The sequence below is a fragment of the Danio rerio genome, chromosome 19 (genome assembly GCF_052040795.2).
Source record: "Danio rerio strain M-AB ecotype USA chromosome 19, GRCz13ab, whole genome shotgun sequence".
Classification (NCBI taxonomy): Eukaryota; Metazoa; Chordata; class Actinopteri; order Cypriniformes; family Danionidae; genus Danio; species Danio rerio.
This window is the reverse complement of record NC_141039.2, coordinates 5,106,089-5,130,000: the sequence shown is the minus strand read 5'-3', so window position 1 is coordinate 5,130,000 and position 23,912 is coordinate 5,106,089. Positions and strand designations below refer to the sequence as shown.

Genomic DNA, 23,912 nt, shown 5'->3' with positions numbered 1-23,912 from the left:
TATATATATACAACAATTATATATATATATATATATATATATATATATATATATAATAAATACATAATTAATAAATACTTCAGGAGTTTACAAGATTGCTATTTTAGTAAATAGCAATCTTTTTTTCATCAATATGTTTTTAAAAACAGGAACTTGTTACACTATGCACATATACACTTAGTCATGTAGTTTATGACTTTAGTATCATCTCAAATGAAACAGTAAAGTTTTTACTAAATGAAAATTCAACAATTTTTTTAGGGAATGTTTGTTGGTTGCCAAATAAATCAAATAGATGACCAAACATTTTATAATAAATGTAATTTTTCAGTGGGAATGCACTATTTATACTACGATATGGCATAGCATAGAGTTTAAGTATGTGATTTGGGATGCACCTATTGTTTTATTTCCTGAAGAATTCTGTGTGTTGTTTTAGGGTGCGATTGGAGCTCCGGGAGAGAAGGGAGCTGCTGGTGTTAAAGGTGACACTGTGAGTGACTGTTCAATTTTCAATAGATTAATCTGACAGTGTGATAATTCTGAAAATAGTGCTGGAAGAAAGTTTTCCGTAACTATGATGTTGATAAAGATGCTGTTGTATATGTGTAGGGTGAGGCAGGAAACCCAGGAGCTGATGGAGAGCCAGGAGCTACAGGAGAGAAGGTGATTTCTTTTTTTAATGACCCCCATTAAATCATTCAGTTTTTTTTTGCTTGCCGAATGATTAAGGCCCTGTCCACACGAACAAACATTTTCAAATCCTTTTCAAAATGATTCAAAGATGATTCTTTGGAGTTACTCAATTTTTTTATGTTAAGTTGTTGTAAACAATTTATTTGCGCCGAATTTAAACAAACAAATTAAGTTGAACATTATTAAACTTAATTTGTTTGTTTGAATTCAACACAAATAAATTGTTTGCAACAGTTTTGCATGCAACACTTTGTTCAGTACATGGCTTTGCTGTTTGTCCATACGAAAATCGGTGATTGAAACCGAAACTTTCTGAAAACTCAGACCAGTGTGAAGATTTTCCAAAACTCCAGGTACAATGTGGTCATGTGGACTCTGAAGTTTTTGCTTCATGACATCAGCATGTGTGCTGTTTTCTCCTTTCTGATTGGCCAACACAGCTGGGTTTTAAGGGAGATTCCACACGTTTACGGGAAACTTGTCACAAATGTTATGTTGTTGGCACTGCCTCTGTTCTCACGTTTGCTTTGACTTTTAATGTAGTTTACTCGTGCCAATACTTAATTTCACGGTAGGTGTGAACCCAGCATAAAAGCCTTATATTGGCCTTAAAGGTCATGAGACATTAAATCACATTTTTTTTTAGATGTTAGTATCAGTTTTAAGGATATCCATAAGCTACAAAACAGTGACAAAATTAGCGTTTAGACGATATGAACCTAATATAAACGTTCAAAGCTTGCAGTTTGTCACTTCCACCTAAATGGATCAACAATTTTTTAGCACATCACCTCATCAAATTTTGACCAATCAAATGTGCTTAACTATCTGACATGCTCCGCCCCTTTCAAGACGCTTTTCATTTGCTTTTCATTTTTCAGCTTAACCACTTTCTGGCAGAGCCTTGAGAAAACAAAACATTATTGGCTGTTTTTTTTTTTTTAAGGGGAGGAGCTACACTATGCCCCACCCTCTCTTTATGTTTCAGTTGAGATTCCATCAAACATCGAATAATAATGGACATTTTAAAGCACTTCATGAGACTTTTAACAGTGCGCTTTTGTATTTACATGTGGACGGATTTATTTATTTATTTTTTTAAGGTGGGAAAAACTAATAAATTATAAAAAGAAATACCTGTGTAAATGTGGACATGGCCTAAAACTGAAGGATAATTAAGATCATTTGGCTGTCTGTCTGACAGGGAGAACCAGGCCTGCCTGGAGCCATTGGTGTCAGAGGAATTGTGGGAATTCCGGTAAGTTAATAAACTGATGTATAGTTATGTGCACGCAGTGTTACTCACAAATCTGTTAAATAAGAAACCTGGCATAAAGTGAAAACACCAACAAACTGTAAATGAAGAGATTTTCACTCATTTGTAATCTACGCCTCACCCTGATGAACAATCCTGAATCTTGCATATAGGGTTTGCCAGGAAAACAGGGACTGGTGGGACCTGCAGGCCAAAAGGTAGAACATCATTTACATGAGAAGAATTACATGCTGGAGCTCATTTAAATGTGAAAGTAATTTGCATGCATTCGCTCCCTGTGTAACAGGGTGATACAGGCGCTGAAGGAGCTACTGGTCCAGTTGGGCTTCCTGGCAAAGATGTAAGTAAAATGATGTTGTTTTTGTGCTACTGTACTGTAAATCCACCCTGTTTTGTAATGCGGATTTACAAGATTTAAACTTCATTAGGCACTACTGGTGAATAATAAAGCAAAACATTAGCAAATATTAGCAAAAAACATTCAAGATAAAAAAATTGTATAATAAACATGCTAAGAAAAAGCTGTGTAAGGCAGCAAAACACTATTATTCTAATGGATATGAAACCATACATGCTCAAAAACTGAGGTGTGTGTTTTTAAGGATTATTAATGATGTTCATTTCATATTTTAGGGAGCCGTTGGACCACCAGGAGAAGATGGAGCTCCTGGACCCAAAGGAGCCACTGTAATACAATTTACACATTCATACAAATATTATTTTTGGCACACTTTATTTGAGTGTTATTGGCATATTTGAGTGTATAGGTCAACCAAAAATTAAATTCTGTCATCATTCACTCGCCTTTTACTCGTTCCAGTTTTTGCTAAACACAAAGAAGATATTTTGAAGAATGTTGGAAAACTGTAACCATTGACTTCCATAGTATCTGCTATTCCTACTATGGAAGTCAATAGCAGCAGAATGTTTATTTTTGGGTGAACTATCCCTTTTATTATTAAGTGCATATTGAAATTTGCTTGGATGTGGAACATTAACATAAAAACTATTTATAATCATTTTACAAAAAAATATCGATACATTTACGAAAAAGACTTTTGTTCTCAGGGTGACACAGGAAAGCAGGGTCCAGTCGGCCCAACAGGTCAACAAGGAATCCAGGTGGGTTTTATATTGTACATGGATGGACAAACTGCTTTGATTAATAATCTTAATGCTGCGTTCTAATTTATATACTAAATAGGGTCAGAAAATGATTTTATATTGAAATCACTGTATTGCCCTGAAATCACTGCATTGCCCTCTGGTTATTACAGTTATTATTTATTAACTGCATCCGTGTTATCTTTTATCTCAAATAAAATATGTATAATTTATTTGATCCATTAGTATTTTATGGAAATTGAACTAATAAAAATGTTAAGTCAAATCTACACTCACCGGCCACTTTATTAGGTACACCTTACTAGTACCGGGTTGGACCCCTTTTGCCTTCAGAACTGCCTTAATCCTTCATGGCATAGATTCAACAAGGTACTGGAAATATTCCTCAGGGATTTTGCTCCATATTGAATTGATAGCATCACACAGTTGCTGCAGATTTTTCATGGATTCACATCCATGATGCGAATCTCCCATTCCATCACATCCCAGAGGTGCTCTATTGGATTGAGATCTGGTGACTGTGGAGGCCATTTGAGTACAGTGAACGTTTTGTCATGTTCAAGAAACCATGGCACATTATCCTTCTGAAAGTAGCCATCAGAAGATACACTTTGGTCATAATGGCACTGACATGGTCAGCAACAATACTTAGGTAGGCTGTGGCATTGACATGATGCTCAGTTGGTACTAATGGGCCTAAAGTGTGCCAAGAAAATATCCCCCACACCATTACACCACCACCACCACCAGCCTGAACCGTTGATACAAGGCAGGATGGATCCATGATTTTATGTTGTTGATGTGAAATTCTGACCTGACCATCCGAATGTCACAGCACAAGTCAAGACTCATCAGACCAGTTTCTCCAATCTTCTATTGTTCAATTTTAATGAGACTGTGTAAATTGTAGCCTCAGTTTCCTGTTCTTAGCTGACAAGAGTGGCACCCTGTGTGGTCTTCTGCTGCTGTAGCTCATCTGCCTCAAAGTTTCAATGTGCGTTCAGAGATGCTCTTCTGCACACCTCAGTAGTAACGAGTAGTTATTTTAATTACTGAAATACTTCAAATTCATATAGCAATGGAAGATCAAGTTGCGTGTGATGTGGCTTTGCTCTATTTATCCACTATGCGTCCATATGTCTGAAGTATCCTGAAGCCGCTATACTGTTTTGTTTTGACACGTTGCGTGAGATTTATTTTTAAGATAAATATATATAACATTAATGCACATCAGTGACTCACCAGTAACTTATATAATGCATGTTCCTGTAAAAAAACACCAGGAACATCACGTACTGTTGCCTTTCTATCAGTTGGAACTAGTCTGGCCATTCTCCTCTCACATTAAGGCATTTGCACCCACTGAACTAACACTCACTGGATATGTTCTCTTTTTTGGCCGATTATCTGTAAACCCTAGAGATGGTGGTGTGTGAAAATCCCAGTAGATCAGCAGTTTCTGAAATTCTCAGACCAGACCGTCTGGCACCAACAACCATGCCACGTTCAAAGTCACTTAAATCCCTTTTCTTCCCCATTCTGATGCTCGCTTTGAACTGCTGCAGATCGTCTTGACCATGCCTAAATGCAGTGAGTTGCTGCCATGTGATTGGCTGATTGAAAATTTGCGTAACGAGCAGTTGGACAGGTGTACCTAATAAAGTGAGTGTATATTAAAAAAAACTCATTACAGCTGCACTACTATAGAATGTTTTCATTTTTAAAATGTAGAAACATTATTGGTAGTGATTATAAGGCGTTAATCAATAGAATATACTCTATTTTCAGCACTAAATAAGCTCCTCTCATTGGCTGCTGCATTCTTGAGCTCAACAGAAAATCTTGTGATTGGTCGTAAGACTCGAAGCTGCAAATAAATAAAGCAATCTAATGCTACGTGTCTTACCTCCTTATGCTAATTCAGAGCTGTTATTAGCATTAATAGTACATTACATGCACAACTACTCATAGAATACATTGAATTCTGAATAGAGTGTAAAATTAATGATTGTTACTGTACTCTTGACGGCTTCCCCAGGGAGAAAAAGGAGACCACGGCCTCATGGGTCCTCGTGGAATCAAGGGTCACACGGGTCATAAAGGAGACCAGGTGTGCTTCCTTCATTACAATAATCCTTCATAGCAGAGCAGAGCTTATTATTGCTGTCTATGTGAAATCCTGTAATCTTTCTGTTCTTTCAGGGCCCGATGGGTCTCGTCGGTCCTAAAGGAAGCGAGGTAAATTAAAAAGCCTGTCAAACATGCACTCAGTGACTGCATTAAACGCCTGCTGTTTCCTATGAACACTGTGTAATTTTCGGCTAACATCTTTCTCTCATCGGTTTGCAGGGAGATCCAGGTGTTCCCGGAGATCCAGGCGTGAAGGGGGATCAGGTTCGCCATATTTATAGAAACATCCCCAGCACGCCCTGTAATTATGGTATTCCAGTTGGTGTACAGTGGTTTGATGGTTTTTAATAATGCTTTACAGGGGCCTACGGGTATTCCTGGAACCAAGGGAGAGGTAAGTGGCGCATACCACCATAAAACACTCATACCAGCTATATTATTTAGTGTTTAGGTTGTGGAAAATAGTGTTAATGTAAAAAATTAACGAGTGAAAGAAATTATAGTAAATACCTATATTTTTTATTTAATAATTTAGATTTTTTTTTTCAATTATTGTATTGATGCAATTACTACTTTTTATAATACATTGATTTTAACATATAAATCGGTTCATGGTTCTGCTCCTGATTATATACAGTTGAAGTCAGAATTATTAGCCCCCCTGAATTTCTGTTTAGCAGAGAGATTTTTTTCAACACATTTCTAAGCATAATAGTTTTAGTAACTAATTTCTAATACCTGATTTATTTCATCTTTGCCATGATGACAGTAAATAATATTTGACTAGATATTTTTCAAGGCACTTCTATACAGCTTAAAGTGACATTACCGTACGTCCACACCGAAAGCCTGGCCACCCTGGCGACAACGCTGTCTGCCTTCAGCTCCGCCGGCGAGAGCGTCAAAACTCGCTACATTGATCTCGTATTTAAAGGAGCCATTGCAGCATATCAGATACATTCCTGCATAAAACATGTTTCTAGCGTGAAAATGTTGCGCACTTCTTATCAAATTCATATAACAATGGAAGATCAAGTTGCGTGTGGTGTGGCTTTGCTCTGTTTATCCACTATGCGTCCATATGTCTGAAGTATCCTGAAGCCGCTATACTGTTTTGTTTTGACACGTTGCGTGAGATTTATTTTTAAGATAAATATATATAACATTAATGCACATCAGTGACTCACCAGTAACTTATGTAATGCATGTTCCTGTAAGAAAACATCGTAAATAATTGGAAATCCGGCGATCGCAATCATCAAACCCTTGTGAACAATTGTGGTCAGAACCAAAGTTCACAGGTCTGTGTTCTCTGATCTCCTCTCAAGCGGTGGACGTCTTCATTCTGATTGCTTGCCACCGAACTGCGTCATAGCTCATACCATAAAGTTAACTTGATTTCAACTCTCCTCGACGCCCACGCCGGCGAAGACACGCCGCGCTGCTCCTTGCCGATTATCGCCGCTGGCTCTCATTGAAAATGAATGACTTCCGACTACTTTGACGCTCTTGCCACTTTCGGTGTGAACGTACGGTTAACTAGGGTAACTTGGTTAACCAGTCAGGTTAGAGTAATTAGGCAAGTTATTGTATAGCAATGGTTTGTTCTGTAGACTATCAAAAAATATAACTTAAAGAGGCAAATAATTTTAACCTTAAAATGTTTTATAAAAAATTTTAAACTGCTTTTATTCTAGCCGAAATAAGGCTTTCTCCAGAAGAGAAAAAAATCAGATATACTGTAAAATTTACCTTGCTGTGTTCAACATCATTTGGAAAAATAATTAAAAAAGAAAAAAATCCTTAGGGGGGCGAATAATTCTGACTTCAACTGTATGTGATCTGATATTTACATCCACTTCTTCTCGTTATTTACTTTCTGCCTCGGGGCTCATCGTTTCAGCCTCGTTGCAAACTCAGCACCATGGCAGGTAGGGCATTCTCATACCGTGCACCTAAAATGCGGAATGCTCTTCCCACAAACATCAGGAGTTCAGTTCCCTGGACTGTTTTAAGAAACTTCTTTAAACCCCTTTATAGTATTGCTTATAATGTATGAGGATTTCTTTTTTAACTGTGTTTTTTGTATTTTATGTTTTACTGTGTTGACGCTTTTGTTGGCACTTTGATTCTGAGGAAAGCGGATTATAAATAATAATAATAAAATGTGTTATTATCATTTTAGATTAATTAGTTTCAATTACCGTTAATTTACAAGTTAGTAATCTAATATAAAAATGTTGGAGTAATTCAGCGTCTAGATATGTGCGTGGACTAGAGTTCTCACGATTCTGCAATTCGGTACCAATCATTACTAAAAATTTTAAAAACGTTAATTTCGCAGCGAACATTCGAGCGATGTTGAGTGCATTCTTAAACAGCGCTGATTTGCCATTGTGCTCATGTGCTCAAGAGAAATGACTGTGATTGGCTCCGAAGGTGTTCAGTTTACCGAACTTACCGCTGTTTACTGAGTTTAACCACAGATCCAGGGACACTGGAGCGTTTTAAAGCTGCAATTTATCAGTGAATTCATAGCTTATAGAAAAATCAGCTGATCGACATGACTTTGAAACGCTCCAGTGTTCCTGTATCTGGGGTTACACTTAGTAAACAGCGGTGAGTTCGGTAAACTGATGACCTTCACAGCAGGCCCAGATTGGCTAATCGGGAGTACCTGGAGAATTCCCGGTGGGCTGGTCTGTTTTTTGGCCGCGAGGGCCGGTGTCTCTAGCTGCTTGCACTCTCAGCAGTCACACTTTTTTCTTCTATTTATTTATTTGACCATAGCTTCACTCTTTTTATTCATTATTTTGCCGCAGTGCCACTCTTTTTATTTATTTTCACGCAGCCCCGTGAGAAAAAATGCAGCCTGCTGGTTAACTAACGTTAATGATGATGTAATGTAACTATCGACCCCAAACAGCGGCACCTTAGTAAATATAAGAATTCGAATAAAATGAATATTACACCTGCTCAATGAAAATCAAATGATTTACTACATTAATAAATCTGACATAACTTGATCAGAAATCTAAAAACGGGAGAAAAAGATTGAGCCATCAAAAGAAACTAGTGCTGTGTCTTAAGGGTCGCAAGTCATTAGTTATTTTTTACTCTCACTGTAATAGTGCCATTGTGCCGCGAACCCGTGTTCGAATGTCCCCTGAAAATATCTTTTTTTTTTTCATTTTTATTGTTAAGACATAAAATACTGTTAGGACTGTTGAACATTTGAATTTCTAAAGCAGCAGTTTTCTTGAAAAAGACGTGATAGTGCCATTAGAAACTGAATTGGAATCAGTCGTGAACTGAGGTGGGCCGGTCTGGCTTGAAACTCCAGGGCTGAAAATGAGTCTCACTCCGGCCCTGCTTCACAGTCATTTCTGTTAAGCATGTCAACACAATGGCAAATCAGCAATTTAAGAACGCGCTTGAATGTTAGCGGGAAATGGACATTTTTAAAATATCGGTACCGAATTTGAGTATCGTGCCAACCCTAGCGTGCATTTGCAAATTATAATAATTAGTTAAAAAGATGCGGTTTTTATGTATTTATTTTGAATAGGATTTTAAATCAATTAATGTGTTTATTTATTTATTTTCAAACTTTTTATAAAGAAATACTTCACATACTCACATTTTCTTCTGGGAATACAAATCTAGTTGCGTTGTGCTTGTTTTTCATCCCTCTCTTTTCTTTGATTGATGTAAGCGTGGTGAGAAAGGCCAGAGAGGAGCTACAGGCGCTGATGGGCGTCCAGGACAGCCGGGTCATGAGGGTCTGACGGGACCACAGGGAGCCAGAGGTCTTGAAGGAGAACGAGGACTGGTGGGACCTCCTGGTCCCAGAGGTCTACCTGTCAGTGCAGATTCACTTACACCATTGATCAGAACAGTGTTTCTCAACCAGGTTCCTGGAGGACTGCCAGCTCTGCACATTTTCCATGGCTGCGCCCGAAACCGCATACTTCCATACTATACAGTATGCTAAAATCAGTATGCGAGCCGAGTAGTATGTCCGAATATATAGAATTTGAAAATCAGTATGCGAGAAGTACCCGGATGACTTACTACTTCCGGCGAGATTCTGGAGTGCGCATCCCATGTATGCTGCGCTATCCCGCAATGCCCTGCGAGCGAATTCATGAATGGGAGTAAAGCGCAAGTAGGTCACATGACCATAACAAAATGACGGATGTAGTACGTCCGAATCCCATTCATACTGTATAGAACATACTTTTCTAACGGCCGAGTAGTACGTTTAATTTCAAATGCAGTACCTACTGAGTAGTAGGTGGTTTCGGACGCAGCCTATGTCTCCTTAACCAAACACACCTGATTCAGATCGTCAGCTAATTAGCAGACACTGAAAGACCTGTAATGCAGTGTGGTTGGTCCTCCAGGAACGTGGCTGAGAAACACTGGATTAGAACGTACAGTATGTTGTTTCTTTAGAAAGGATTTTCGTCCAGCCATTGATGTTCTCAATGTTTTTAAAAGGGGCCCAAGATCCAAGATGAGAAGATCCGTGAGATCTGTTCAGCTGTTGTTGAAGGTACAACAACTTTTTCAGTCATGAAATCTAAATTTACTTTATTAAAAGGAATATTGCTGTTTTTAATGCACAAGTGCGCATAATTTTTAGTATTTGCTCTTAATCTTTAATTTAAAAAAATCATTTTTAAAGTACTATTTTTAACTGTTATACCTTTATTTATAATGACATGTTAACTGGTGTGAGGGCGGGATCAACATATCAATCACACGAGATCCACCAATAGCAAACTGCAATCATCCATTCAATTCCTCATAGACAAAATCAAGGTCTTGCCTATATATATATATATATATATATATATATATATATATATATATATATATATATATATATATATATATATATATATATATATATTTGTTTGACAAGCGGTTTCAATCAGAATTCACAAAACATCAGCTGTATTTTTCTTTAGCTGTAACAGAAGAACTAATCTATATTGTATCGTACCAAACAGAACATTTAGATGCCTACAAGAAGGAATTAGCCAAGAAACCTCTTCCCCTTGGAGCCCCAGGGACTCCAGGACTGATGGGGCCACCTGGACCCCCGGGACCTGCAGGTCCTGCTGGAGAAGCCGGACCAAGAGGAGTCATGGGCCCCAAGGGACCTCAAGGATACTACGGCCTTCCTGGAAAGCCAGGCGCCAAAGGTAATGTCGATTGATTCAGTACTTTAATTTCAACTTGAGAAAGTCTTGAGAATGCAGAATTCTTTTTATTTTTATTGCCCGTGACTTCTCGAGATCAAGCAAGCATGAAATAGAGGTAAGCTACATCAAGCAAATACGTGGATGAAGTCTGATTCTAGACACTAGTAGTACAGCAATAGACTTGTTTTGACTAGTAAAGTCGAGTTTATATGTAGCAAGTGGACGATGTTAAATACAAATGTAAATGGGATCTAAATGGTTTAAGTTTGTTTATTCTCAACTACATCCATTGGTAATGAAAGCATGTTAATAGCAGTTGTAAATATGGATTTTTTTTGCTCGACACTTGAAAATCAGGCATCAGAAATTGGTTTCCATTTGCCAATTTCGAGAGAAGCACGTGATGTGATTGATTGCAGCTGGCCTCTCTTCCGTAATCAGCAATAATCCAATCAGATTGATTTAAGCTTACAATAAATAGACTGATTTCGCTCTACTACCTTACCTTAGTTTTGGAAGAATCCCCCCTTCCACCCCATCTCCTCCTTTTCCTTCATTTACAAGGAAGAGCTCTCGAGATCTACCTGATCTTGGACCCCCTTATATGCCTATTGACCAGGTGGGAGCTCAATTATTTCCGAGCTCAGGGTTCTCTCCTGGGACAGCATGCCAAACCTGCTAATAGCATCAAGCAAGATCTGAGTGTGAACTCTTGAAATTATACTATTATCATTTGTTAAACTTCCTTAAGATCCTGTACTGTGCACTACTAAATACTCCAGAATTAGTTATTTTTATACTATTTCATAATTGTATTTGGCCTCGAGCGAATTTACCTGTCTTAAATTGTAAGCACAGAATAGCTGGGTTTTTAATTCGAAGCAAATCTTTCCAAAGTTTGCAAAAAAAAGAAAAAATCCCAAATGCAAATAAGTTTAAGTTGTTAGAGAGGCTGACTGTAGTATTGGTAGCCTAGCAACCAGCTATAAACAAGTCAAGCATAGACATTGAGACAGCTGACTACTGTATTTAATGTTTGCTATGTCAGAGTTTATTTGAGAAATGCTCATTCTTTCACATTAACGCTTCACTCAAGTTCAAATCCACCTCAAGTGAGCGTCAAAATATTTAGCAAATGAAGGGATTTTTAATCAACGGTTTCTTCAAGTTCTCGTTTCTCATGTGATACTTCAAAAGGTGCATTAGCACAGATTTCCATCAGCTGCTGTTGTTCTGGTCATTCAAGGGTAGCGGCTTTCAGAATGTTGAGCATTGCAGTTCTTTTGTCCTCTGAAGCGGAGGTTGCTGTACAGTGAGCGCAGTCTGCGCTAATTGCCACTGAGCCGAGGAGGATCGCTAGGCTTGCTAATGAGACAGAGATTGAGAAGCAATAACGGGATGATTAGAAAAGCCCCTGAATGCTTCTCAATCTACCACAATTATTCCTGCAGAATCTCCGACGATGAGATGTTATTTTTTGAAGGTTATGAATGCAGCTCTAGTGGAAAATGCTCGATCAAGCCTAGCAGGGTGTTTGACGGTACAAATGTCTGCATGAAATGTCCTGAAAACCATTATTAGAATTCATAAATTTCAGTACACCTGTATTCAGCATGTGGTTTATATGCAGCTATTGCCAAAAAAAACTATTTATTTCAATCAACTTGACCAGTGGTCACCAAACTTGTTCCTGGAGGGCCGGTGTCCTCTAGATTTTAGCTCCAACCCTAATCAAACACACCTGAACAAGCTAATCAAAGTTTTACTAGGTATACTTGAATCATCCAGGCAGGTGTGTTGAGGCAATTTGGAGCTAAACCCTGCAGGGACACCGGCCCTCCAGGACCAAAATTGGTGACCCCTGAACTAGACTATGTTTACACAATTTTTGTAAAGTTGTATCTTTAGTATTTATGATAAGGTGGGACTTGATTTGTTGCTATGTTCATGAATTTCTGTAGGTGATTCAGGACAAAAAGGTGACAAGGGAGATAATGGAATTGGAATTGCAGGACTTCCTGGTGAACCTGGACCTCAAGGTATGAAAAACCAAATCTCATCTCTCATATTTAAGTACCACTGCATAGGATGTAGATGCTTTAACTCATGCTAGCTCATGATCTGTCTGGATATGGTTCAGATAACTAACAATTACCAGTGAAAGACATCTGCAGGTTCATATACACGATGTAATTTGCAGTTGATCCCTAAAACTGCGTGCGGGAATATCAAACCTTAAGCCACGTTTACTGAGCTAGGAGGTGATTGGTTTTCTAAAGTATTTCCCAGTTCACGCTCGAGGGCTCGTGCAGCTTCACGAAGCCGCTGAGGAACAGACTTTGCCATGTTTATGCTGCCAAATGTCCCAAATAGTCCTCGCTGCAGCTGTGACGACATAACGTAAAACCTGCCTTGCAGCAACGGCGGCCGTCTGTGGGCGTGGCCAGGCCAGAATGCATTTTCAATTTCAAATCGGCTTTCATTCGTCGCGATGTGTTAAATGAAAATGCATTATGTTTTATTCATTTTCATTTTCATTCTGCAGCAAACATTGCACATATGTCTTGGAAAATGCTAACTGAAATACTGAAATACACTGCCATTTACATATTGCATTATTGTTTTGCGTATTACATTTTAAAATTAATTTTGCTACACACATCCCATGCTGTTATGCTGAAAATGTAATCCTGCGTTTGTGTAAATGCATTTAGGACAAATAACATTTAAATGATCATTTTGATACAGTTTCTGCTTGTACTTTATTCACATCAAATTCAGTTTGTGTATAGCATTTTCAATTTAATTTTGCTACTTATGTAGCTTTAAAATGTGGATACAATTTACATATTAAAACAGTGTTTGAAATGAGAAATGCAAACAATGCTATTTAATTTACATTTTCCTTCTGCACCAAACATTGCTCATATGTCTTGGAAAATGCAAGTTCAAATACAGAAATACATTGCCATTTAACATATTGCATTGCCATTTTGCATATTACATTTTGAATTGAATTATGCTACTCGTATGCTTCCATATGTGTGGGTGTATGAATGGGTGCAAATGGACAATAGTTAAGGACCCAGGGACACCGACGCCGTTCTGCACAGGTCCACCTTTTCTATGAGAATTTCAGACCCCTCGCACACAATACTAGAGAAGCCGCCTGGTCACCACGTCCACAAATCGCTTCCACCCCTCAGTTTCTTTTCTTCACACACTCATTGAAACCAACAGCTCTCCACCTTACACCGTTCTTCTCCTCCTTCTCCAATTCTTTACCACCAAATACAAGGACCGACACCAAAAAAAAAAAAAGAAGCCCCTCTCTGTCCTTTTCTGCCTCTTTTTATTAACTCCGATTGTTTACCTGACCTTCCGCTTCCTCCCGACCCCCGGAAGTATTGTCTGGAAGCAATAGGAAGGATCGGCCGGAGCAGCGCCCCCTAGTGGCACTTGAGGAAAAAATAAAAATTAAAGAGCATCCATCTCGCCACATCGGGACTGAGCCAGGGCAAGCACATTGATAATGTCTGCTTGTCTTCTCCAAAAACAGCTTCTGCAGACGTTGGGTTATGTTCTGATTGTTTATAATATTTTTGCAGCAGACGGACGCGAGTCGCTTTTCGTGTGTCCAAAACCAAAAGGCTCAGTAAAGAGAAACAACGGTGATGTGCAGACGTCTTTTCACTTTGGCGCTTTGCTTTCCTGTCTGTCACTTGGCAACAGCTGTACACAAAGCAGCGGCTTAATGACGCAAGCGTAGCAGGGTTCAAAAGGCAAAAAAGACAGTGTGAACACAAACCAACCGAGAAGGTGGCAAGAGGGGACAACTGAACTTGAGTACCGTCCAGGCAATTGAACCAACTGTGAAAGCACCCTAAAACACCTCATCCAAGTCCCAGATGCCATTGAATGTGAGCACTTGCCAACTTAAGTCAGTTAAAAAAGCAAACTGCAGTCAAGTCAAGACTCAGATGACCACAACGAGCATATGAGCTTTCTTGAGACAATTTCTGACAGTTTGTACAGAAATTCTTTGGTTATGCCAACCGATTGTTGAGATTCCTGCAGTCAGCATGCCAAGTGCATACTCCTGCAGTTGCCTAAGAGAATTCAAAAGTGAAAGTCACGGTATAATCAGATATAATGTGTTCATTCTCAAGCACAGTGAGCAAACGATGGCCTTTTTAAAGCCTTAATATAAGGGAAACCAATGTAAGACTTTTTGTAAGACCCCACTGAAACCCTGCATGTGTACCAAATAAAGTGGCTGGTGAGTGTCCATCATATGTTGAATTTATGTATAAATGTTTTCTAATTTTATCAATTGTGATTACTTCAAAACAGGACCAGCTGGCAAGCCTGGCATTGGTAAAGATGGTCAGGATGGTGCCAAAGGAGAGCCCGGTTTGAATGGGACCCCAGGAACACCAGGAGCAAGAGGAGCCACTGGTGCACCTGGTCTTTGCGATCCTTCAAACTGCTACAGGCCTCAACCTCTTTATCTGCTTGGTGGCAAAAAGTCTGTCAACATCAAGGGTCCATGAACAGAACAATAGAAATGTCCTAGAAACCTTCATCACAGTCATCATCGGGAGCTCAGAGTCAGTCCTTTTCCGAAAAAACTTGAGACTTCAAACGGCGAGTAAAACAAATGTGACAGTTGTCTAAAGACGTACGGATGCAGCTTCTGATGGTGGATCCAATTTACATGGTTTATTGTTGTACCTTGTACATAAACTGGAAGAACATGTGTTTGTCCTGTCAGATGGTTTACAGTGAAATGCAAAAATAAATTAATTGGAAATTGACGTTTCAGTTCTTGGGCCACAATCCGGTTAAATCAACGGGGAACTAATTTAAAACATAGTACATGCTGTACAATTACAGTTCTGCATGTTTACTAATTTGTCATAAAACGTGATTTGCAAAGACCAATGTTCGACATGGTGCCAGACATTAAGCTATGCCAACAGAACGACAGTGTGATCCAGCAGGGCAGCCTGGAATAAAAGCTTTTCACCACCATGCAAAGTGCGTGCTGCGGTTTATTCATTTAACAAACAAATGACTATCTTAAAAAGAATACTGGCAATACAAAGTTGTTGAAATGGTTCAGACTACTTGGAACAATGAACAACTAATCCATGGGTGTCCAGCAGTGTTCCTGAAAAAGCAATGTCCTCCAGATTTTAGCTTTAATACGCTTGCCTAGAATTGTCTAGTAAGAGCTTGATTATTTGGTCCAGGTGTGCTCCGTTTGTGTTGGAACTAAACTCTGCAGATCAGTGTACCTCCAGGAACAAGTTTGGACACCACTGACAACAATGTTCTAGAGTTGAAAAAGTTCTGAAAAGGGATTACGTGTCTCTCTGTCATGGTTCAGTACTTACCAACTTCTGATTTCTCATTGGGATGTAGACTGATCAAGTAAGGTCGACATCTTGAGCAGAGATGAAGAGAGGTGTGATGGCCTCTGGTAAGACCGGCGGTTCTGCTGCATTTAGTTGAAGTTTAAAGGCCCATATTGGAAGGCCTTCAAGAAGGGGTCTGCAACCTAAAAATTACATTTGGAAGAGAACTTGTACAGCAAGCTTGGTTTAAAAGACTTTGATCTTCCTGATGGTGTACAGTGCAAACCTGAATCGCATAGGTCTCTTGGCCATGTGGTCTGTCAAGGTCAGCTGGATCTTTTCATTTCTGCCATTTTTTTCTTTGCTTTACCATGTTTGGTTAAGCAGTTGTCCGCTCTTGCCCTTGAGGTCCATTTTTCCAGCAAAGTTTAGCTCAAACAGTGATCAAACTCCAAGGGATGTAACTTCCTAGTAACCTTAATTAGCCTGTTGAATTAGATTATACATGGAACTAGAGTAACTGGAAAAGTGGACCTCGAAGGTCAAGGTTGAGAACTCCTGGATTAGAGGGAGTAGCACGTTTTACTGAAGGAGAGAGTAAATATACTGCCTGGACAAGATACTATTTACATCCAGTGGGAAAAAATGCATAGAGGGTGTGTGGATCAGTTAGAACCGGGGTGTCCAAACTCCATCCTGGAGCACTGGTGTCCTGCAGAATTTAGCTCCAACTTGCCTCAACACACCTGCAAAGATGTTTCTAGAAAGCCTTGTATGAGCTTGATTAGCTAGCCCAGGTGTGTCTGATTGGGGTTGGAATTAACTTTGCAGGACACCGGCCCTCCAAGTTTGGAAAATACAACAGGGTAAAGACTAAGTGTAGATTTTGTCTAAAATTTGTAGAAGTGGTGCACAAGAAATGAATCAAAAATAATAAATGAGGTGAAGTAGGTGTGACTGATTAGTGAGTACCTGAGGTGGTGATCTGTATCACAATGTTTTGTCCAATGGACAGATGAAGTCACAGAAGACAAGAATCTTTGCCTTCATATTTAGGGAACGAGAACAGCAGTACATTCAGGCCTGCTGCCTAGCCACAATGCCTTTCAGCAGGGGTGCTCAACCCTGTTTCTGGAGATCTACCCTCCTGCAGAGTTCAGATCAAACACACAACTCAAGCAATTAATTAGGACCCGAACACCACCTGATAATAATTACAGGCAGGTGTGCTTGACATGGGTTGGAGCTGAACTCTGCTGGAAGGTAGATCTCCGGGAACAGGATTGGTCACCCCTGCCTTGCAGGAATAACTTGAAAACAAAAATGCATAAAGGACAGTCAGTTAAATATTCCAAGTTGCAGGTTAAATAAATGGATAAAGAGTTTAAGTGAGGTACCTTTGTGCCTTGACCGCTGGTAGACTTACAGGTCTTTTCCCAGGTAGATCTTCACAAGGCTGAACATGAGGACTGAATGCTTCTCCTGATGTGGCATGGGTACCACTTAAATAAACAACTTACTAAACTTTTAGCTGTACTCACCTTTGCAATTATTAAAGAAGCCAGAAGTCTGTAGTATGCAAATCTCTCAACACACAGTGTACAACACTAAGAGAGTTTATTGGGGGACATTTTAGACAAATACAACACCATCAAAATATACACAATGTTGTATTTCAGAACTGCAGGGACACGGTATTTCTTTACATCGCCATCTACTGGCCTGGCATGCATTATTGTGTATTAGCCATTTTGGTGGACTTATGTACACAATAGGAATCGTATACCTGTAAAACCCCCAAAACCTGCAAAAGACAATCTGTTCTAATTTTCCATTTATATAGTACATTTTGTCATGGAAAGCAATCCTTATTTGTCATGAATAGCATTAATAAGAGCTCTCTGTCAACATGCCCATGCATGAGATCTTGTGGATCAGGGGTGGCCAAACTCGGTCCTGAAGAGCCGGTGTCTTGCAAAGTTTAGTTCCAACCCCAATTAGACACACCTGAACCAGCTAATCAAGCTACTTCTAGGTATCCAAGAAACATCCAGACAGGTGAATTGAAGGAGGTTGGAGCTAAACTATGCAGGACACTGGCCCTCCAGGATTGAGATTGCGCACCCATGCTGTAGATCAGGGGTGTCCAAACTGGTCTTGCAAAGTTTAGCTTCAACTTCCTTCAACACACTTACCTGAAAGATTTTAGTATATCTAGAAAGACTTTGGCTACGTCCAAAACCGCCTGCTACTCAGTAGATACTACATTTGAATTTAAACGTACTACTCTGCTGTTAGAAAAGTATGTTCTATACAGTATGAATGAAATTCGTATGTACTACATCCGGCATTCTGCCATGGTCACATGACCTACCTGTGCCAGTTGCATCGCTTCACTCCCATTCATGAATTCTCCAGTGGGGCATCCTAGGATAGCGCAGCGTGCATGGGATGTGCACTTCAGAATCTCGCCGGAAGTAGTAAGTCATCTGGGTACTTCTCGCATACTGATTTTCGAATTCTATGAATTCGGACATACTACTCGGCTCGCATACTGATTTTAGTGTACTATATAGTATGGAAGTATGCGGTTTCGGATGCAGCCCTTGATCAGTTGGTTTAGGTGTGTTTAACTAGAGTTGGAACTAGAATATGCAGGACATTGGCTCTCCAGGACCGAGTTTGGACACCCCTGCTGTAGATAATACGTGCATAAACACAAGTGTACAGTCATTTAAAGATAAACACTGACAAAAAGGAATAATCCCAAGCTGACTTGGAGGGCAAAAAATGCTTTTATTAACACACAATTGTAATTCATCAAACCTTAAGCTCCATGTACAGCATTTAGGATGATGTCAGTTAGCACAAAACAATTATTGCAACTAATTTAAAGACTATTTTGGTTAAAGCGCTCTAGTTTTCGATGGTCATGACATCAGAGCTTTGCACAGATGGCGATAAGAGTGTTTATAAAAGTCCAGAGGAAACAATAGTAAAGGCAACTTTTTATTTTTAAGCTATAAATGAGCAAACCCAGCAAAAGGTACAAAAACAAAACCCAGTCAATAGAGATGGAGGAGTAGAGAAGATAGTGCTAGAACTTTAAGTAGCAATATCATTTTTATTCTGTGGCAGAAACAGGATTTCCTAGATTTTAGCACCAAATGTCAGGAGTCTATTGTAAGTGTAATAATGTAAACAAATTGATAATTCACAGGGAAAAAAACAGGATGTAAAGCTATTTATAAAACCTTAGGCCTTACAAATCGAACATAGTTATAGATATGGCCATTGATTTGTATGCTAAACATGTTCTCATTCTTGTTACGTTCATTTGCAAGAATAAAACCTACAAACTCGCAAGTTCATCGCTGAGTAACACTGTATGCGGTATATAAACTTCATAAGCCAATCCATTCTTCATTCCCACACTCTCTCCTCCACACACATACCTAAACCCAATTAAGATTAATCATAGCACCAACAGAATCAGTATAAACAGGAACATTACCTCATGCATAAATTATACTATTTTTACATCACCTGCACCTGTAGTTCATTAGAATAATTTAATTATACAGTCATTAGCGGCTTGGAGAAGCCAATCTTAACACGAGCATACGTCAAAATATATCTGAATAAAGTTGAGGAGAACATGATAGCGCGTAGATAATTATAAAAGCAGCATTCATTTACATAAATGAGCTCAGCATTTTAAAGGAAACAATCGGTCTGTGCAAGAAACGGTTCTCTTGAAGTAAAAAAAGTTCCTATAATCTTGGATGGCCTGAGAGTAAAATCCTAAACGCAATATATATGGAATACCCGAAGGGGCGGAAAAGGATTTCAAGACGACGGCTGAATTTCTTGAACTTTTTATGAGAGAAAATTTGAATCTACCGGACACGCCACTACAAATTGAACGTGCCCACAGAGCGCTCGGGGAAACACAATCGCTGACGCACAACCCCGGTCAATTGTGGCAAGGAAAACAAATCAGCTTTGACAACGATTACGCCCCAGAAGTACTGCAGATGAGAAGGGAATACAGAGAGGTACGTAATGCCCCATTCACACGGGGCGTCAGCATCAACGGTTGGTGTTGCCGAACTGCATTGTGGATCCGTCAGCGCCGCTTCAGAGACGTTGCTCGATGCAGAAGTTGGGACTAGCTCAACTTTCAAGCGCCGACAGAAGCGTCAGCCAATCAGATCGATGTATGCAAATACACCAGCTAGACAGTGGCCTATTGCTGACTGAATTTCCTTGGCTGACGCTTCTATGACGATCGCTTTAGCCCCAACTTCAGACACGCCTTCAGTCAAGCGTTGTCTGTTGTGAAGCCCCTGTGAATGGGGCGTAAGGCTTTGAAGGACAAAGAAGTGAAATTTAAAACACTATATCCCGCCTGTCTGAAGGTGCTATATGAGGAAGGAGTGAAGATACACTCGAGGAGGCAACGCATGACATGTCCAAAAGAGAATTCAGGCCGGTGCAGCCTATTAGCCAGCCGAACACCCTCACGGAACAGATTCAACGCACGTCATAGCAGAGAAATACTCGGAGCGGAGTCAAACAGGACACTCAGCAGAGAAGAGGACCAACATTCAAGGAAAAAACTACAGCCTTTCGGAAGAAATGTGAGCGCCCAGCCATTGTAATCCACATGTGTTTGTAACATTAACGCTGGACCGAACTTCAGACGTCTACATCTCGTTTAAAAACTCCTAAACGCTCGATAGCCTTTATGGCATGGATTTCTTCTTGACCTCATTGATGCTCATCAGTTAAAGATGAGTTACACTTGTGTTCATGAGCTGAAGAGAGTCTCTCTCCTTTTAGAGTTCTCATTAGCTCACAAGGGAGCAGTTTGCAGAATCGATCTATCTGAAGGCTCTAATAGCACAAATAATGCTAAGCACGCTCATGCTAGGACTCGGTGTTCCCAAACCTTCAACGGCAATGCCATTTTAAAGAAAAGTGCTGCACAAAAGCTATTCCAAATGGCATTAGAAGCGGCGTCAGTGGTGTAAAGTTCTGCAGACTTATCGTTTATGACAAACCAGGCCACCGAACTGAGCAGCTGCCTTTCAGTTCTGGCAAACTCAAGTTTAATGATTTGAAACGAAAAAGAATGGGCTGATGCAAAGCTACAGAAGGGATAGATCCTAAAAAGAGCAGAGATGCATTTCTCCATCACCTGCAGGACCTCCATTGATCCTCATTGGCATGTTCTATTGATGGAGTGGAACGTTCCCCTTAGGATCGAGCGCTTCATCAATGAAACTCAAGTAGAGAATACCCCAGCCTTAATAAACACATCCTGACCTGATGCAGACATCACTAACAACCCATCAACCTGCTGATTACTGATTAATGAGCGCAGTAAACGCCGTCAGCAGAACTCGAGTGTGAGCTGCGCAACGGCAAGAGACGTCATTACAACAATATGAGGGTCTTTTCTTTCATTACAGGAATCACAAATTCTCATCCTGCTACATTAAAACCCTTGAAAGTCTTCATTTGAGTCATTTAAAAGACTTTAAACTTAATAACCACCCACCCCTTTTTTTAAAAAACAAAAAAAAAATCATAACCAACTCTGACCGGCAGGACATTTATGAGCTTTCCACACTTAAAAATGGTTAAACATAGGCTATTTTTAACCCTGGGTTAACATGTTTCACACTATATGAAGATTTAGCCATCAATCCGGGGTAGTAACTTTGCATATGCTACTAGTACATGCTGCATGTTTACAGGGGTTAATGCATTAATTGGGCAAGTACAGTGACGTTATCAAAATGATGCTTGCTCAGTCACCAAAACCTTTAATCACTTTTGTAAAAACAAGAAGAGTTACTAATTATTCTGTTCCCTAAAGAACATGTGTTGCTATTTTAGGACCAGTTTAAGTTACAGCTTCACTATTAGTATAGAAGCTGCTAGCAAACAGTGTTGAAATTTGGTTTGTTGGTTAATTTGTTTGTATGTTCAACCAACCAATCAACCAACCCTACTGAAAAAACCAGCTTAAACCAGCCTAGGCTGGTTGGCTGGTTTTAGCTGGTCGACCAGGCTGGTTTTAGAGGGGTTTTGGCCATTTCCAGGCTGATTTCCAGCCATTTCCAGCCTGGTATTAGCTGGTCAGGCTGGGATCCCAGCCAAAACCAGCTTTGTCCAGCTTAAACCAGGCTGGTCAAGCTGGTGTTAGCTGGATTTAGCTGGTCATTTTCCAGCCTGACCAGCTAAGAACAGGCTGGAAATGGCTGGAAACCAGCCTGGAAATGGCCAAAACCCCTCTAAAACCAGCCTGGTCGACCAGCTAAAACCAGCCAACCAACCTAGGCTGGTTTAAGCTGGATTTTTCAGCAGGGAATGGTTTACATCTTTGCTATTACCTCAAAAATGGCATTTAGGTATTAGCAATGGAAGCTTAGGATGATATGTTAGCATTTAATTGACAGCACTTGATAAATGTGGTGCGTCATGTCATAAAGCTGCTACCAAATACTGTTGAAATTTGGTTTGTTAGTCGTTCATTTGTTTGTTCGTTTGACAGACCAACCGACCAACCAACCAAATCTCTGCTATAACCTCAGAAATGGCATTTAGGTATTAGCAATGGTGGCTTGGGATGATATTTTAGCATTTAATTGACAACACTTGACAAATCTGGTGCTTTATTTCATGAAGCTGCTACCAAGCAGTGTTAAAATATGGTTTGTTAGTCGTTTGTTCATTCGGTTGTTCAACTGACCGACCAACCAACCAACGGCTCAGATCTCTGCTAATATTATTAGCAATGGAAGCTTGGGATGATATGTTAGCATTTAATTGACAACACTTGACAAATATGGTGCGTCATGTCATAAAGCTGCTACCAGCCAGTGTTGAAATTTGGTTTGTTCGTTCCATCGTTCGTACGTTTAACCAACCAACCAAATCTGCTATTACCTTAAAAATGAAATTTGGGTATTAGCAATGGATGCTTGGGATGATATGTTAGCATTTAATTGACAAATGTGGTCTGTCTTGTCATGAAGCTGCTAGCCAACTGTTGAAATTTAGTTTGTTTGTTAGTTGTTCATTCGTTCCAAAACCAACCAACCAATGGCTTAAATCTCTGCCATTACCTCAGAAATGGCATTTAGGTATTAGCAATAGAGGCCTGGGATGATATGTTAGCATTTAATTGACAACACTTGACAAATGTAGTGCTTTATGCCGTGTCAATAGTGGATACACAACTTTGGTTGCAAATCAATGGATTAGCCCATTGTCAGATATATAAAGTTTGATGTATGTGATTGTCTGTAGTAGTGTAAAATGGTGTATGTTATAAATACCACCTTAGTAAAACAATATCTCAACACCGTAAACACTTAGCACCACTGTTCAGGGTTTATCCTGCTTTTGAGGTTGACTTCACAACCCTGGGTTGAAAGTACAGCTACAAGTGTGCAACATTAATTAACCCAGAATTAAAAGTGGTTGTTTTTTTTTTACCATAGTGAAAAGCCTATTACACATACACACATACATACACATATATTCACACACCTCTCAGATTCTGGAGATCTCCTGATGTTAGAGATGATCTTCTTGGCTTACTGATTGTCCAAGTTTATAAATAGGTTTTCAGGATTGTGAGGTTGTTTTTAAGTCCCCTTGACGTTTTTGGTGTGAGGTCTTGATGCCAGACTGGCATAGTAGGCACATTGTGAGGGGTCACACTGCCCTGTTGGTCCGGGAGGTCCAGGCTGACCGTGAGGACCAGGATTGCCAGGCTCTCCCTGAGCACCTGCAGCTCCAGGAAGACCGTCTTTTCCATCTCCAGGCATACCTGCAGGACCTGCGGTACAAAATATGATCTTAACACACCAATAATTTTAAGATTTCACATATTTGATGTATCAGTAAATATTTACAATTCATTTAAATACATAGTTTGTGCCAGTAAATCTGGGCATTGAACAGGTGATTTACCCATGGGCCCAATCGGACCAGGCTCTCCTCTCTGTCCAACACCATCCTCTCCCTTTTCACCCTTTGAACCCCGTTCACCTTTAAAACAGATTATTTTTAGAGGAATTTTTGCTGCATGAA

The 23,912-nt window shown here is 39.7% G+C and overlaps 2 protein-coding genes across 13 annotated transcripts in view; one reads left to right on the top strand and one right to left on the bottom strand.

Moving 5' to 3' along the window:
* The window catches only part of col9a1c (collagen, type IX, alpha 1c), a 61,221-nt gene extending 45,741 nt beyond the window's left edge, over positions 1–15,480 (top strand). For all 6 annotated transcript variants that reach the window (XM_087295275.1, XM_087295273.1, XM_087295272.1 and 3 more), the window contains 16 exons: positions 440–493; positions 613–666; positions 1,901–1,954; positions 2,125–2,169; positions 2,259–2,312; positions 2,606–2,659; positions 3,041–3,094; positions 5,136–5,207; positions 5,300–5,335; positions 5,447–5,491; positions 5,589–5,621; positions 8,943–9,089; positions 9,731–9,785; positions 10,246–10,440; positions 12,402–12,479; positions 14,794–15,480. In XM_087295275.1, coding sequence (XP_087151401.1) covers positions 440–493; positions 613–666; positions 1,901–1,954; positions 2,125–2,169; positions 2,259–2,312; positions 2,606–2,659; positions 3,041–3,094; positions 5,136–5,207; positions 5,300–5,335; positions 5,447–5,491; positions 5,589–5,621; positions 8,943–9,089; positions 9,731–9,785; positions 10,246–10,440; positions 12,402–12,479; positions 14,794–14,993 — 1,230 coding nt within the window. In that variant the 3' untranslated portion in view covers positions 14,994–15,480. The remainder of the gene's footprint in view (positions 1–439; positions 494–612; positions 667–1,900; positions 1,955–2,124; positions 2,170–2,258; positions 2,313–2,605; positions 2,660–3,040; positions 3,095–5,135; positions 5,208–5,299; positions 5,336–5,446; positions 5,492–5,588; positions 5,622–8,942; positions 9,090–9,730; positions 9,786–10,245; positions 10,441–12,401; positions 12,480–14,793) is intronic.
* Positions 15,481–18,576: 3,096 nt separating this feature from the next.
* col22a1 (collagen, type XXII, alpha 1) overlaps positions 18,577–23,912 on the bottom strand; it is a 129,798-nt gene continuing 124,462 nt past the window's right edge. For 2 of the 7 annotated variants that reach the window (XR_015515654.1, XR_015515657.1), the window contains 3 exons: positions 23,793–23,870; positions 22,685–23,658; positions 18,577–22,502 (listed from right to left, as the gene is read on the bottom strand). Coding sequence is in view for 3 of the 7 variants with exons in the window: in XM_087293833.1 (XP_087149959.1) it covers positions 23,465–23,658; positions 23,793–23,870 (272 nt within the window). In the remaining 4 variants the exon portion in view is untranslated. 7 annotated transcript variants of the gene reach the window in all.